This window comes from Mobula hypostoma, chromosome 2 (assembly GCF_963921235.1).
Source record: "Mobula hypostoma chromosome 2, sMobHyp1.1, whole genome shotgun sequence".
NCBI lineage: Eukaryota > Metazoa > Chordata > Chondrichthyes > Myliobatiformes > Myliobatidae > Mobula > Mobula hypostoma.
The window spans coordinates 96,458,486-96,476,232 of NC_086098.1; the positions used below are offsets into that span (position 1 = coordinate 96,458,486).

Here is a 17,747-nt window from a genome sequence, read left to right on the forward strand (position 1 = left end):
TTTTGTATGATTAGTAACTTTCCAAGGAAGACAATCCCCCAACCTTACAGAGTCTGGTTCACCTATCAAGTTACTCAGTTTTAGGTGAAACTGGAAGTGAGCATCCCCATCTCAAGAATGGAGGGTGGGGAAAATCAGGAGATTCATCTGGCTTAACATCATAGAACTGTATTTTTGGTGACTGCTGACTTATTATACAAGCTAAAGAGAAGCATGGATGCTGGGTAGATTCTAAAGTAAGATTCTTAGATCTTTCCAGAAGACTTATGTAGGGTCAAGACTAGACAGGTATATGGAGGAATTTAAGGTGGGGGGGTTATATGGGAGGCAAGGTTTGAGGGTCGGCACAACATTGTGGGCCGAAGGGCCTGTAATGTGCTGTACTATTCTATGTTGTTTTTGTCAACAGTCAGAAGTGCAATACATATTAAATCAAGGTGTTGAATATATTAAAACAATGTGCTAGAAAAAGTAAACAGAGAATTTCTTGTGAGGGATATTTGCAATCCTAGAACTAGATCATTCAGGAGGGTGAACGCAAAACAGTTAGAGGACATAAATGTTGTAGAAATGTAGAATTCCCTTCCATTCATTTCAGTTTGGAGTTCATTTCCGGCATCCTCTGTACGTCCTCCCCAGAGAATGCATGGGTTTTCTCCGGGTGCTCCGGTTTCCTCCCACTATTCAAAGACGTACCAGTTAGATGAGTTGGTCATTGTAAATTGCCTCATGATTAGGTTCGGGGCTGTCGGGGATTGCTGGGTGGGCATGACTCGAAGAGCTGGGAGAGCCCACTCTCAGACATCCCACCTCTCCCGGAAGTTCCGGGAGTCTCCCGCATATTAATAGTGGCTCCCTGATGCCCGCAAATTATATACAATGTCCCGGAAATTGAATTTTTTGAGCGCGAGCGTGAGAGAACGCGCGAGAGAGAGCGAAAAAGCAAGAAAGCAAGCGCGAGAGAGAGCGAAAAATCAAGAAAGCAAGTGTGAGAGAGCAAGCGCGAGTGAGAGCGAACACGAGAGAGAGAGCGCGAGAGAGAAAGCGAGAAAGTAAGCACGAGAGTGAGAGCGAGAAAGCAAGCACGAGAGAACGTGAGAGCAAGAGAGCGACCACAAGAGAGAGAGCGAGAGAGCGAGAAATCAAGTGTGAGAGAGCAAGTGCGAGTGAGAGCGACCACGAGAGAGAGAGCGCGCGTGAGAGAGTGAGAAAGTAAGCACGAGAGTGAGAGCGAGAAAGCAAGCATGAGAGAACGTGAGAGCAAGAGAGCGACCACGAGAGAGAGAGCGCGCGTGAGAGAGAGTGAGAAAGCAAGCGCGAGCAGCGAGAGCAAGAGTGAGAAAGCAAGCACAAGAGAGCGAGAAAGCAAGCACGAGTGAGAGTGACCACGAGCGAGACAGTGCGCGATAGAGAGACACCGCAAGCAAGAGCGAGAGAGTTCCAAAAAAAGTTAGAGTGGCAGAATGTTCCAAAAAAAGAAAATATAAAAAGTACGTCACCCCAGACTACCCTAAAGTGTACCCCTGCCTAATATGGATCAAAAGTAATGACAGTGTTGCTCGCTGCACTGTTTGCAACAGTGACTTTTCTATTGCCCATGGTGGGTTAAGACTGTAAAAGACATGTTGAGGTGAGTTTAACAGGTGTCATTCATTCATTAGCATAGCTAATGTTATTTAAACTAGCTGGCTAGCTGCTAAGGAGCTACTCTATTGCAGACATCCCACCTCTCCCGGAAGTCTCCCGCAAATTCATGGTGCTACCTCCCTGAAATGAGTTTTTGCAGGGTGGGATGTCTGCACTCTGGACTACATACATCAATGAATAAATTAAATAAACAAATATATGGACGAGTGGGGAAATTTGAATACAATTGATGGCACAAATCTTTAACAGCATTGTTGCACAGAGGGATCCAAGTCCATAGTTCCCTGAAAATGGCCAAGCAAGTAGACAGGGTGGTGAAAAAGGTGTGTATCATGTTTACTTTCATTCATCAGGACACTGAGTATAAAAGTAAGATGTCCTGCTGCAACTATAAAATTAAAAATTTAGTCAAATCATATTTGGATTAATTGTGCAGTTTTGGTTGTCCCATTACAGAAAGGGTGTGAAGACTGTGGAAAGGGTACAGAAGAGGTTTACCAATATGCTGCCTGGATTAGAGAGTATGCACTATAAGGAAAGGTTGGACACCTGATAAAGGGAAGATCTGACAAAGATTTTTTAAATCATGAGAAACACAGATTAGGTAGACAGTCAGAATCTTTTTTCCAGGCTGGAACTGTCAAATAGGTGAGGGGGATTTTTTTTTAGCAGAGGGTGGTTGGTGCCTAGAATGGGATACCAGAGGCTGTAGTTTAAGTAGGTATTTGGTGGAGTTTATGAGGCTTGTAGATACACACATGAATATGAAGGGAATGGATGATATGAATAATATACAGGAACAGGACATTTAATTTAAATTGGCATCAGGTTTGGCCCAAAATCAAAAGCCGAATGGCCTCTCCAGAGCTGAACTGTTCTATGTTCTGTGAAGTTGCTGCAGAGACATTGGATGCTTTGGCTGAAACTTTTCACAGCTCACCAGATTCTCAGAGGAAAGACTGCCAATCTGACTCCACTGTTTGAAAAAAAGAGAAAGGCAGAAGGCAGGGAACAAAAAGCCAGTTCCTATAACAGTTATTATTCACAAGATGCTTGAGTCAAAGAGGATATAAGACCATAAGACGTAACTGCAGAATTTAAACTATTCGGCCCATTGAGTCTGCTCCACCATTTGATCATTGCTGATTTATTTTCCCTCAATCCTATTCTCCTTCCTCCTCCCCATAATCTTTGACAACCTTATTAATCAATAACCTATCAACCTTCATTTTAAATATATCTAATGACTTGGCTTCCACAGCTGTTTGTGGCAATGAATTCTTGAGAATCACCTCCCTCTCACAAAAGAAATTCTTTCTCATCTGTTCTTAAAGGGATGTACTTATATACTGAAGCTGTGCCCTCTGGTCCTAGACTCTCCCACTAATGGAAGCATTCTTTTCACATCCACTCTATCTGCAGTGGGCCTTTCAATGAAATCCCTCTCATTCTTCTAAACTCCAATGAGTACAGTCTGACTGACATCAAATGTCCTTCGTATGTTAACCCTTTCATTCCCAGGATCATTCTTGTAAGCCATCTCAGGACCCACTGCAATATCAGCACATGCTTTTTTGGATTATGGGGCTGAAAACTGAACAATAATACAAATGGGGTCTGAACAATAGCTTATAGAGCTTCAGCATTACACTCCTACGTTTATATTCTAGTCTTCTGGAAATTACTGCTCAATGAATACTTCTCTTCAGTATTCACCAAGGAGAGGGAACTTGATGATGGTGAGGACAATATAAGTGAGGTTGATGTTCTGGAGCATGTTGATATTAAGGGAGAGGAGGTGTTGGAGTTGTTAAAATACATTAGGATGGATAAGTTCCCAGGGCCTGATGGAATATTCCCCAGGCTGCTCCACGAGGTGAGAGAAGAGATTGCTGAGCCTCTGGCTAGGATCTTTATGTCCTCGTTGTCCATGGGAATGGTACCAGAGGATTGGAGGGAGGCGAATGTTGTCCCTTTGTTCAAAAAAGGTAGTAGGGATAGTTCAGGTAATTATAGGCCAGTGAGCCTTACGTCTGTGGTGGGAAAGCTGTTGGAAAAGATTCTAGAGATAGGATCTATGGACATTTAGAGAATCATGGTCTGATCAGGGACAGTCAGCATGGCTTTGTGAAGGGCAGATCATGTCTAACAAGCCTGATAGAGTTCTTTGAGGAGGTGACCAGGCATATAGATGAGGGTAGTGCAGTGGATGTGATCTACATGGATTTTAGTAAAGCCTTTGACAAGGTTCCACATGGTAGGCTTATTCAGAAAGTCAGAAGGCATGGGATCCAGGGAAGTTTGGCCAGGTGGATTCAGAATTGGCTTGCCTGCAGAAGGCAGAGGATGCTGGTGGAGGGAGTACATTCAGATTGGAGGATTGTGACTAGTGGTGTCCCACAAGGATCTGTTCTGGGACCTCTTTTCGTGATTGTTATTAACGACCTGAATGTGGGGGTAGAAGGGGGGGTTGGCAAGTTTGCAGACGACACAAAGGTTGGTGGTGTTGTAGATAGTGTAGAGGATTGTCGAAGATTGCAGAGAGGCATTGATAGGATGCAGGAGTGGGCTGAGAAGTGGCAGATGGAGTTCAACCCGGAGAAGTGTGAGGTGGTACACTTTGGAAGGACAAACTCCAAGGCAGAGTACAAAGTAAATGGCAGGATACTTGGTAGTGTGGAGGAGCAGAGGGATCTTGGGGGAACATGTCCACAGATCCCTGAAAGTTGCCTCACAGGTAGATAGGGTAGTTAAGAAAGTAGTTAGGGTAGTTATGGGGTGTTAGCTTTCATAAGTCGAGGGATAGAGTTTAAGAGTCACGATGTAATGTTGCAGCTCTATAAAACTCTGGTTAGGCCACACTTGGAGTACTGTGTCCAGTTCTGGTCACCTCACTATAGGAAAGATGTGGAAGCATTGGAAAGGGTACAGAGGAGATTTACCAGGATGCTGCCTGGTTTAGAAAGTATGCATTATGATCAGAGATTAAGGGAGCTAGGGCTTTACTCTTTGCAGAGAAGGAGGATAAGAGGAGACATGATAGAAGTGTACAAGATAATAAGAGGAATAGATAGAGTGGATAGCCAGCGCCTCTTCCCCAGGGCACCACTGCTCAATACAAGAGGACATGGCTTTAAGTTAAGGGGTGGGAAGTTCAAGGGGGATATTAGAGGAAGGTGTTTTACTCAGAGAGTGGTTGGTGCGTGGAATGCACTGCCTGAGTCAGTGGTGGAGGCAGATACACTAGTGAAGTTTAAGAGACTACTAGACAGGTATATGGAGGAATTTAAGGTGGGGGGGTTATATGGGAGGCGGGGCTTGAGGGTCGGCACAACATGGTGGGCCGAAGGGCCTGTACTGTGCTGTACTATTCTATGTTCTATGTTCATATTTGCCTTCATTACTGCCAACACAAACTTGCTATGATATAGTATATAAATGTTACAGCTAATCATTTCAGAAAGCTGATCGTAATTAACGTTGTCAACATGTTTTTATAAAAGGCAAATAAATCATCTTTGACAAATTTGATCAAATTCTTTGAGGATGTTGCAGGGAGAGTTGGTAGACGTGACGATGTAGTTGTACATTTCTTAAAGGCTTTTGACAAGGTGTCAAGATGGCTAGTGCATATATTATAAAGCCATGGTATCAGAGGAAGTGTATTAGAAAGGATTAACAACTGGCTATTTTATAGAAAACAGAGAGTTGGAATAAATAGATCCTTTTTGGACAGGAAAGATGTAACAGTGGAGTACCACAGGTATTAGTACTTTGCCCACAATTAATCCATTAATCACCTGGAGTAAGGAATAATACGGAAGCTTCCCAAATTGGTCAATGATACAAAAATCAGTGGAAAGGCATATTGTGATCCTGCAATCTGACCTAGAAAGTTTAAGGGGACAAACGACTGGCAAATGGAGTTTAGTGTGGAGGAGTTTGAGGTTTTGCATTTTGGTACGAAAAATCAAGACAGATTATTATCTAAATGAAGAGAGAATGCACGTGAGTGAAGTTTAGAGAGATCCAGGCATTCGAGTCCAAAAAGCCCGCAGGCAGGTCACCAAGTAAAGAAGGCAAATGACATTTTGGCCTTTTTTGCAAAGGGGTTGGAGTTTAAAAATGGAGAGATTTTTGTTGCAATTGTACATGGTGTTCCTGAGACCTCAGCTGGAAATACTACATACACAGAACAGAATAGCACAGCACAGGAACAGGCCCTTCAGCCTACAATGCTGTGTCAGGCTAATTAAACCAATGACATCTAAACCAGCTGCCTACATAACATCCATATTTCTCTATTCTCTGCTTTTTCATATTCCTATCAAAGAGCATCTTAAATGCTTCTGTTGTATTTCCTTCTACCACCACACCTGGCAGCACATTACAGATACCTACCACTCTGTATAAAAAAACTTGCCTCACTCATCATCTTTGAACTTTCCCTCTTTCATCTTATCCCAGGCATACAAAGATTGGAGGTGTAGTAGACAGTGAGGAAGTTTTTCAGAGCCTGAAGAGGGACTTGGATCAGCTGGGAAAATGGGCTGAAAAATGGCAGATGGAGTTTAATACACACGTGTGAGGTATTGCACGTTGGAAGGACAAACCAAGGTAGAACATACAGGGTTAATGGTAAGGCACTGAGGAGTGCAGTGGAACAGAGGGATCTGGGAATACAGATACAAAATTCCCTAAAAGTAGCATCACAGGTAGATAGGGTTGTAAAGAGAGCTTTTGGTACATTGGCCTTTATTAATCAAAGTATTGAGTATAAGAACTGGAATGTTATGATGAGGTTGTATAAGGCATTGGTGAGGCCGAATCTGGAGTATCGTGTTCAGTTTTGGTCACCAAATTACAGGAAGGATATTAATAAGGTTGAAAGAGTGCAGAGAAGGTTTACAAGGATGTTGCCGGGACTTGAGAAACTCAGTTACAGAGAAAGGTTAGGACTGGAGCGTAGAAGAATGAGGGGAGATTTGATAGAGGTATATAAAATTATGATGGGTATAGATAGAGTGAATGCAAGCAGGCTTTTTCCACTGAGGCAAGGGGAGAAAAAAACCAGAGGACATGGGTTAAGGGTGAGGGGGGAAAAGGTTAAAGGGAACATTAGGGGGGGGCTTCTTCACACAGAGAGTGGTGGGAGTATGGAATGAGCTGCCAGACGAGGTGGTAAATGCGGGTTCTTTTTTAACATTTAAGAATAAATTGGACAGATACGTGAATGGGAGGTGTATGGAGGGATAGGGTCCGTGTGCAGGTCAGTGGGACTAGGCAGAAAATGGTTCGGCACAGCCAAGAAGGGCCAAAAGGCCTGTTTCTGTGCTGTAGTTTCTATGGTTCTATGGTTCATACTCTCTGATACTCCGACCCAGGGATAAAAAAAAGATATTGGCTGCCTATCTTATCTATGCCTCTCACAATTTTATAAACGTCTATCAAGTTCACTGCAGTCCTTGCCACTTCAGAGAAAACAATGCAAGTTTGTTCAACTTAGGCGCCGTTACCTAAAAAAAAAATGGTGCAGTGACACCAGCATAAGTCCTGGGATATGTCTTACCAAGAAAGAGTAAATAGTTTTGATCTGTACTCTTTAGAACTTAGAAAAATCAGGATGACCTTACTCAAACATATTAGATCCTAGGACGCTTGAGTGTGTAGACATGGGGATGTTTTCACTTCTGGGGGAGTCTTGGAACGGAGCTGACTATTTAAAACTGAGGTACATAGAAACATCTGAAGGCAGAGAGAGGAGGCAGAGGCATAATGGAAACTGGATTATTATAAGTATTTAAAGTGGAGGTGGTTAAGTACTTAACACATCAAGGAACAGTGGGATATGGAGAAATGGCACAGAAGAGGAAATGACACAGCGTAGATCAGCCATGATCATATTAAATGATGGGTCAGGCTTACTCCTTTCTTCTTTCTTGTGCTCATGTGTTTCTAGGTTGTTATGATGGAATTGCTTTGCTAGTAGCCAGCAAAGATTTGATGGGCCAAATTGTCTCCTCCCATGCTTTAATAATTCTATGATTCTACGAGATCACTTCTTATTCCTCTTATCTCCATTGTACTCCCTGCTCTCCAAAGCACAACCACTCACCCAAGAGACATTGACTTTAAATCACCCATAAGTTTTGGTTGAAATGGACTTCAAAAAACTGCATTGTAAAGTTGCAACAATAACAAAATAGTTACCTTGCATTACTCTCATACACACAGTTCTTATGTGCTGGTCAGTAGGCTCTTTACCCTAGGAATGTTAATTAAAAAAGGAAGATTAAAAAATATTACAAAATCAAACTCAGAAGTTGACAGGTAAATTGAGGTCATGAGCAAGAAAAAATAGAAAGTTGTAGGCATATGTGCACTCATACAGGAGGACCCTGTTTTCCAGGTAATCCCGTAGGTCCACGATCTCCTTGTAACCCTTGTGCTCCAATTGGTCCCTGGGGACCTTCTGTACCAGGCAATCCAAGGAAACCTTCTTTGCCACGGGACCCAGCCTGACCAACTTTACCATGCTGGAAAATTAAAAACAGAATCACAGAATAAACAGAGATTAGAGCTACACAAGTTTCACCCTTACCCAAAATCTCTAGTACCTTCCCTGTGTGTCTTCATAGTGTTGAAATTAAGTCTTACTGTAGAGCCTCTAATAATTCCTGGAAAATCAAGTTTGGAACTATTAATGGTTCTTAGAGTTTACTTCCTTCCAACTACAACCTTTATACTTTTAAAAAATGCAGTTGGCACAACATCCTGATCTATCCCTTTAGAAAGATTAAAAAGAATCTACAATGCACTTTTGCATAATGTTAATATAAACTTTTGGAAATCCTGAGAAATTATTGCCAATTTAACTAATCTGGCTGCAGGTACAACAGTGATGGGATTTATTAGTTGAGCTATACACAACTCTATAAGATCATAAGATATAGGACCAGAATTAGGCCATTCAGCTCATTCAGCTGTGCTCCAAGCAAGGAACCCTGGAGCACATCCCCAGTGGCTGCGCAAGGGCACTTGGTGAGGGATGGTACCGATGGAGGCATGATCAGGTCCCGAAGACCATCGCTGAAGCCATCAGCGCAGGGGTTGAGTGGGCAAAGCGGTCCCGACCCTCCAAGCAGACCACTGCCTTTGTCAGAGCTGGGGAGCAGCCAATACCTGCCAAAAGAACATCTGCAGGCATCCTGACCTCTGCAAGGGACTGGCAACTGTTGGTGGACCTCGAACGGCAGCTGAAGTTCCTCAACCATGTCGCAGCCACCACCCTGCGACCAGATGTTGTCCTTGTGTCTGAGTCTACTAAGCAAGTGGTGCTGCTGGAGCTGACAGTCCCATGGGAAGGTCACTTGGAAGAGGCCTTTGAAAGGAAGCTCTCCAAATACTCAGGACTGGTCAGCATCTGTCAGCAGGCTGGATGGAGAGCGAGGTGTCTCCCAGTGGAAGTTGGTTGTGGGGGATTCGTAGCCCGTTCTTTAGTTAGAGCCTTCAGCATTTTGGGCATCGAGGGAAAGAGGAAGAGGAGAGCCATCCGCAGTACCACCGATGTGACAGAGAGGGCCTCAAGATGGCTGTGGCTCAGTAGAGGGGAGCCATGGAGTTATAAGTAACTAGTCATCTGGACACAAGCTGGGGTCTGATCAGCCCCGGCTGGGTCACCTGGAGGAGGTTGTATGATGTTGAAAGACCCGAAACACCCGATGATTCCAGAAACATCACTGAAGATGTGTCCAGAAGCATCAGTAGATGTATGTACACAATGTACTACAGTATTTAATCATGCTTTTTTTCAACCCTGCTTGCCTGTCTTTACCCTGTAACCTTAACCCCTTTACCAATCGAGAACATATCAATTTCTGCCTTAAATACATGCAAAGCTCTTTGTGGCAACAAACTCCATTGAATCACCACCATCCAGCTGAAGAAATTTCTCATCATCTCAGTTTTAAAGGGACGTCCCTTTATTCTGAGGCTGTACCTTCATATCCTAGACTTTCCTACTTATGGAAACATCCTTTCCCCATCCACTCTATTCATGCCTTTCAGTATCCAATAGGTTTCAATGAGATCCCTCAACATCCCCCTGAACTCCATCAAGAACAGGCCCAGAGACATCAAATGTGACTCATATTTTAAATCTTTTATTCTTGAGATCATTCATGTGAATCTCTTCAGGGTCATCTCTTGGACCAGAAACTCCTTCATTAGATATGTGGCCCAAAATGCCACACAATTTTCCAAATGCGGTCTGACCAGCACTTTATAAAGCATCAGCAGTGCACCCTTGCTTTTATATTCTAGCCTTCTCAAAACGAATTCTAACACTGCATTCAACTTCTTCAGTGCTTTCTTAACCTGTAAGTTAATCTTGAGGGAATCCTGAACTAGTATTCCCAAGTCCCTCTGTACCTCTGAGCTCTGAATTTTTCTCCCCATGTAGAAAATAATCTACCTATTATTCTTCCTACAGTAATGCATAACCCCACAGTTACCTCTGCTGTATTCCACCTGCCACTTCTTTAACTATTCTCTCAAGCTGTCTAAATTCCTCGGCAGATTCCCTGCCTTTGTGACACTACCTGTTCCACCACCTATCTCGATATCATCTGCAAACTTGACCACAATGACATCAGATTCTTCACCCACATCATTAGTGTATAAAGCAAATGTTTTCAGTTCCAACACAGACTCCTGTGTAACTCCACTAATTAAGTCCTAGCCTGCTCAACCTTCCTCTATAACTCTGCCTTTTGAGTCCTGGCAACATCCCCATAAACCTTCTCTGCATACTCTTTCCTATATCAGGGTAACCAAATTGATCAAGATTGTTTAATGTCATCCTCGGTACTTAAGTATAAAGAAGCACATAATAGTTGTTAATCCAGATTTGATGCAGCAGAAAAAGAAACACAATAACATAAAGAATACAATAATAAAAAACCACAATAAATATAAATGCATAAGATAGCTACATACGTTGATTGATTGTATGACCATAAAGTGGTGCTAGGCACAGAAGTGTCTGTACATAAGATGACACTGACAGGAAATGGTAAAGTAGTGGTGGTGGGAGATGTGGCGATGTGGGTTAGTAGGTAGAGGTGTTGGTCAGCCTTAGTGCTTGGAGGAAATAACTGTTTTTGAGTCTATTGATCCTAGAATGGATGCTAAGTAGCCTCCTCCCTGATGGGACACAATAGTCCAAATGCATCCTCACCCACAAATGATCAACTGCAACATTATGTCCCAACTCCTATACTCAGTCCCCTGACTGATGAATGTAAGTTGCCAGAGGCCTTCTTCATCAACCCTCATCACTTTCTGGGAAGGATATACTTGAACTCCTATGCCTCCCTGTCCCACAACACTCCCCGGGCCACTGCCATTCAGTGTTAAAGCCCTACCCTGATTTGTCTTCCCAAAATGAAATACTTCACACTAGTCTGAATTAAGCTCCATTACCATTCCCCACCCCACTTACCCAGATGATCAAAATCCCACTGCAGTTTTTGATAACCATCTTCACTGTCTAAAACACCACCTATTTTAAAGTTACCTGCCAACTTAATACCTTGTACATTCTCATCTAAATAATTGATATAGTTGACAATTAACAATAGACCCAGGACTGACCCAAAGCACATCATTAGTCACAGGCCTCCAGCCCAAGAAAAAAACACCTTTCATCATCACCCTCTTCTTCCTGCCATCTAAACATTATGTATCTAATTTATTACCTCTTCTTGGATCACATGCAATCTAAAATGTTGATCAAAGAGATAGATTTTCAGTAGTATCTTCCTGAAAACAGGTGGAAAGTCAAAAAGGTTTAAGATACTTAGAATACCTACATCTCAGTTGCCAATAGGGTCCAATTAAAACTGAGAAAATTTAGGGAAGTGAATAGGATAAAAGTAGAGGAATTGAGGTATCAGAAAGGTATTTTGGACCGGATCTGAAAATAAGAGTGATAATGTAAATGCTCCATAAGGAGTGATGAATGAACAGGAGTGTTCACTCTGAGCCAGGGCACAGGCAGTGCCATTCCGGATGGCCACAACATGTATGTAGCATAGAACAGAAGCTAGCATAGGTTTACTTTAGTCAAGTGTAAAAGAAAGAAAGACATAAATGCAGTTGAATACATGGAATGAATTCTTTTTGCAATTTACCTTCGTCTCTCTCAACTACGTATCTGGGCATCTGCAGGCTTCTCACTCAGGCTCTCTATCCTTAGGTCCACCAAATCACAGTGAGAGACTGTCTTGGTACAGAGCTACTAGAACCTATTTGGAGCTAGTCTCTAAATCAACCTTATTACTAATTTGTTTTTAAATTATTTAATATTTAATTATTTATTTTAATTAACTAAGCTTATTAATTGATCCAACTTGTCACTTTCCTCCAAATACCACAAACTTTTTCATTTTTTGATTGACAATATATGTATGCAATGTCCAACATGTTACTCTAACCTTTTTACCGTTTCAAAAAATTCAATCATGCTCACAAACTTCCCTTAACAAAACTATGCTAGCTATTCTTGATTCATCTACAACTTATTAAATGACAACTCCCAGTATCCCTAAGAATTCCTTCCATATATTTTCCAAAGATTAGTTTCTCATTACCTAGATGGATATCATTCCCCCACTTGTTTATCTGTAATCTATTCTATCACAGCCATACATTCATCACTGTGCCATGCAAACTCTGGATAGAGAAGATACAAAAATAACAATAACAGAACAGCAGAAATAATATTCAAAACAATATCATTCAATTATGGTACAACTTAAGCTCCAGTGCACCCACTGCCCAACTATTAGCCATTTTAAACTACTTAAGTAGCTTTTATTTTACATCTAAATTGAATACAATCCTTTATTCAGTTTAAATTCCTCAGTCGAATGTCCCCAAAGTCTATTCTTCTATAGCATTAGAAATAAGTTCACAAAATGATAATATTGAACAAAAGTACTCAAAATACTTACTGAGCCCTTGGGGCCTGGTGGTCCCCTGTCACCCTAAATGTAAATCGTAAGGACAGGTTGGGGGGGGGTGGCGGGGGAAGGGAAAGGGAGAGAAAAGAAGAATCAAATGAGTTACATTTTCTCCAAAAGCAATGCGCAGTATGTTAACAGTCCAAAGATGTTCTGGTGATTAAGTTTATTGATCATAGTTAATTGTCCCATGATTAGGATGGGGTTAAATGCAGGATTGTTGGAGGGTGCTGGGTGGTGTGGCTCGAACAGCCGGAAGGACATATTCCATGCTATATAGTACCAAAAAAAGTATTCACCCCACCTTGGAAGCTTTCATATTTTATCATTTTACGACACTGAATCACAGTGGATTTAATTTGGCTTTTTTTGACACTGATCAACAGAAAAAGACTTTTTTTTGTCAAAGTGAAAACAGATCTCTACAAAGTGATCTAAATTAATTACTTTATGGGAGAGTGGCAAAGAGAAATCTACTGTTAAAAAAACTCATGAAATCACACCATCCTTACCGTGAAGCAATGTGGTGGTTGCATCATGTTGTGGGAATACTTCACTACAGCAGACTTTGGAAGGCTTGTGAAGGTGGAGGGTGAAGTGAATGCAGCAAAATACAGGAAAATCCTGGAGGAAAACTTGATGCAGTCTGTAAGAGAACTGCAACTTGGGAGAAGATTTGTTTTCCAACAGGACAAAGACCCCAAGCATAAAGCCAAAGCTACATAGGAATGGCTTAACAATAACAAAGTTAATGTCCTGGAGTGGCCAAGTCAGAATCCAGACCTCAATCCAATTGAGGATTTGTAGCTGGTCTTGAAAAGGGCTGTTCACTCATGATCCCCATGCAATTTGACAGAGGTTGAGCAGTTTTGTAAAGAAGAATGGGGAAAAATTGCAGTATCCAGATGTGCAAAGCTGATAGAGAACTATCCACAGACTCAAGGTTGTAATTGCTGCCAAAGGTACATGTACTAAATACTGACCTGAAGGGGGTGAGTAATTATGCAATCTACTATTTTGTGTTTAATAATAACCTTCCTGAACACACCTAACAAACTCCACCCCATCTAAACCCCTCGCTCTAGGGACATGCCAATCGATATTTGGGAAATTAAAATCTCCCACCACAATAACCCTGTTATTATTACACCTTTCCAGAATCTGTCTCCCTATCTGCTTCTCGGTGTCCCTGCTACTATTGAGTGGTCTATAAAAAAACACCCAGTAGAGTTATTGACCCCTTCCTGTTCCTAACTTCCACCCACAGAGACTCCGTAGACAATCGCTCCATGACTTCCTCCTTTTCCATGGCCGTCACACTATCTCGGAACAACAGTGCCACGCCCCCACCTCTTTTGCCTCCCTCCCTGTCCTTTCTGAAACATCTAAAGCCTGGCACTTGAAGTAATCATTCCCGCCCCTGAGCTATCCAGGTCTCTGTAATGGCCACAACATCATAATTCCAAGTAACTGATCCACGCTCTAAGCTCATCCACTTTGTTCATAATACTCCTTGTATTAAAATAGACACATCTCAAACCATCGGTCTGAGCACATCTCTTCTCTATCACCTGTCTATCCTCCCTCTCACACTGTCTCCAAGCTTTCTCTATTTGTGAACCAACCACCTCTTCCTCCGTCTCTTCAGTTCGGTTCCCAACCCCCAGCACTTCTAGTTTAAACTCTCCCCAATAGCCTTTGCAAACTTCCCCTCCAGGATATTGGTCCCCCTCTCTTTCAGGTGCAACCCGTCCTTTTTGTACAGGTCGCGCCTGCCCCAAAAGAGATCCCAATGATCCAGAAATCTGAATCCCTGCCCCCTGCCCCAATCCCTCAGCCAGGCGTTTATCCTCCACCTCATTCTACTGCTATACTCACTGTCACATGGTACAGGCATTAATCCCGAGATTACTACCTTTGTGGTCCTGCTTCTCAACTTCCTTTCTTCTAACTCCCTGTAGTCTGTTTTCAGGACCTCCTCCCTTTTCCTACCTATGTCATTGGTACCAATACGTACCACGGCCTCTGGCTGTTCCCCTTCCCACTTCAGGATATCGTGGACGCGATCAGAAACATCCCGGATCCTGGCAGCTGGGAGGCAAACTACAATCCATGCTTCTTTCCTGTGTCCTCAGAATCACCTGTCTGAATCCCTAACTATAGAGTCCCCTATCACTGCTGCCATCCTCTTCCTTTCCCTACCCTTCTGAGCCACAGAGCCAGACTCTCTGCCAGAGGCACAATTGCTGTTGCTTCCCCCAGGTAGGCTGTCTCCCCCAACAGTACTCAAACAGGAGTACTTACTGTTAAGGGGGACAGCCACTGGAGTACTCTTTAGCATCTGCTCTTGCCCTTCCCTCTCCTGACTGTTACCCACTTAACTGTCTTCCCAGGCCCTGGTGTGACTACCTGCCTATAGCTACTCCCTATCACCTCCTCACTCTCCCTGACCAGATGAAGGTCATCAAGCTGTGTCTCCAATTCCCTAACGCAGTCCCTAAGGAGCTGCAGCTCGATGCATCTGGTGCAGATGCAGCGTCCGGGAGGCTGGGAGTCTCCAGGACATCCCACATCTGACACTGAGCACAGAACACTGGCCTCACACACATACTCCCTGTCTGTATTCTACCCAGACAACCTACCCTGTCTCAACCCATTATTGCCAAAGCCCCGTTGAGTCAAAGCCTTCCTACTCTGTCTCTTTCTACTCTGTCGCCCACTCCTCTGATGCCCGCTCTATAAAGCTGTCTCCTTTTAAACTCTTCTCGCTGTTCAAACTGGCTGACATCCACACACTTGCACAGTCTTGCCCCAATCAAACCGCTGAAGAAATAACAGGGTTCAGGAAGGTTTCATGACATAATATGTCGATAAGCCTACAAGAGGAAAGGTCGTACTTGATCTGGTATTGGGAAACGAACTTGCTCAGGTGTCAGATTTCTCAGTGGGAGAGAATTTTGGATATAGTGATCGCTATTCTATCTCCTTTACCATAGCTTTGGAGAGGGATAGGAACAGACAAGTTAGGAAAGTGTTTAATTGGAGTAAGGGAAATATGAGGCTATCAGGCAGGAACTAGGAAGCATAAATTGGAAACAGATGTTCTCAGAGAAACATACAGCAGAAACCTGGCAAATGTTCAGGGGATATTTGCGTGGAGTTCTGCATAGGTATGTTCCAATGAGACAGGGAAAGGATAGTAGCGTACAGGAACCGTGGTGTACAAAGGCTGTTGTAAATCTAGTTGAGAAGAAAAGAAGAGCTTATGAAAGGTTCAAAAAACTAGGTAATGATAGAGATCTAGACGATTATAAGGCTAGCAGGAAGGAGCTTAAGAATAAAATTAGGAGAGGTAGTGTTGCAGCTATATAGGACTCTAGTCAGACTCCACTTGGAGTACTGTGCTCATTTCTGGTGGCCTCACTATAGGAAGGATGTGGAAACCATAGAAAGGGTGCAGAGGAGATTTACAAGGATGTTGCCTGGATAGGGGAGCATGCCTTATGAGAATAGGTTGAGTGAACTCGGCGTTTTCTCCTTGGAGCGACGGAGGATGAGAAGTGATCAGATAGAGGTGTATAAGATGATGAGAGGCATTGATCGTGTGGATAGTCAGAGGCTTTTTCCCAGGGCTGAAGTGGCCAGCACAAGAGGGCACAGTTTCAAGGTGCTTGGAAGTAGGTACAAAGGAGATATCAGGGGTAAGTTTCAGACATCCCACCCTGCAAAAACTCTTTTCAGGGAGGTAGCACCATCAATTTGCAGGAGACTCCCAGAACTTCCGGGAGAGGTGGGATGTCTGCAATAGAGTAGCTCCTTAGCAGCTAACCAGCTATTTTAAATAACGTTAGCTATGCTAATGAATGAATGACACCTGTTAAACTCACCTCTACATGTTTTTTACGGTCATAACCCACCATGAGCAATAGAAAAGTCACTGTTGCAAACAGTGCAGCGAGCAACACTGTCATTATTTTTGACCCCTATTAGGTAGGGGTACACTTTAGTGTAGTCTGGGGTGATGTACGTTTTATATTTTCTTTTTTTGGAACACTCTGCCATGCGCACTCTCTCTCTCTCACGTGCGCGCTCGCTCTCTCTCGTGGTCACTCTCGCTCTTGCGCTTGCTCTCTCTCATGCTCTCTCTCGCACTCTCTCACTCGCTCGCTCTCAAAAAAATTAATTTCCAGGATATTGTATATAATTTGCGGGCATCAGGGAGCCACTATTAATATGCGGGAGACTCCTAGAACTTCTGGGAGAGGTGAGATGTCTGAAGATTTTTACGCAGAGAGTGGTGAGTGTGTGGAATGAGCTGCTGGCAACAGTAGTGGAGGTGAATACAATAGGGTCTTTTAACAGACTCCTGGACAGGTACATGGAGCTTAGAAAAATAGAGGGATATTGGTAACCCCAGGTAATTTCTAAGTTAAGGACATGTTTGGCACAGATTTGTGGGCCAAGGGGCCTGTATTATGCTGTAGGTTTTTTACGTTTCTATGTTACTAATTGTAATAAATTATGCTCCAATTTGTAGAAATTTGTTTTCACTTTGACACAAAAGAGTCTTTTTCTGTTGATTAGTGTCAAAAAAGCCAAATTAAATCCACTGTGATTCAATGTTGTAAAGCAATAAAACATGAAAACTTCCAAGAGGGAGGGTGAATACGTTTTATAGACTCTGTATCTCTATATAAATACAAACCTCAGACCACACCACGGCAATGAATCAAAACACAACATAATGGCATTAAAATACTTCTTCCTGTGAAAATCATAAAAATATACAGTAAAATAATAAAACATAATTCTCATTTACAATTGAATATGCTAAAAGCTATAATTACAAAACATACACATCAATATGTAGAAAAATGCCTCGGAAAACCAGTTTAAAGGGGGAAGTTAAATACTGGATTCAAATAGTACATCATAACTCTTTTGACCATTTTATATGCAGTTTACATTATGGAACAGGCTTCATAAGGCCAATGGTTTTTCTCTACATCGTTACCTCCTATCTTTGAGCTTTTTTCATCTAACACTATTTCATATCCCTATTCTTTATTCTTGTAC

The 17,747-nt window shown here is 42.6% G+C and overlaps 1 protein-coding gene across 1 annotated transcript in view; it reads right to left on the reverse strand.

The window, feature by feature from the left end:
* col9a1b (collagen, type IX, alpha 1b) overlaps positions 1–17,747 on the reverse strand; it is a 68,070-nt gene that overhangs the window by 8,390 nt on the left and 41,933 nt on the right. Inside the window, exons 8-10 of the mRNA XM_063068849.1 lie at positions 12,663–12,695; positions 8,037–8,183; positions 7,858–7,912 (exon numbers count right to left, since the gene is read on the reverse strand). Of these exons, the coding sequence (XP_062924919.1) occupies positions 7,858–7,912; positions 8,037–8,183; positions 12,663–12,695 (235 nt within the window). The remainder of the gene's footprint in view (positions 1–7,857; positions 7,913–8,036; positions 8,184–12,662; positions 12,696–17,747) is intronic.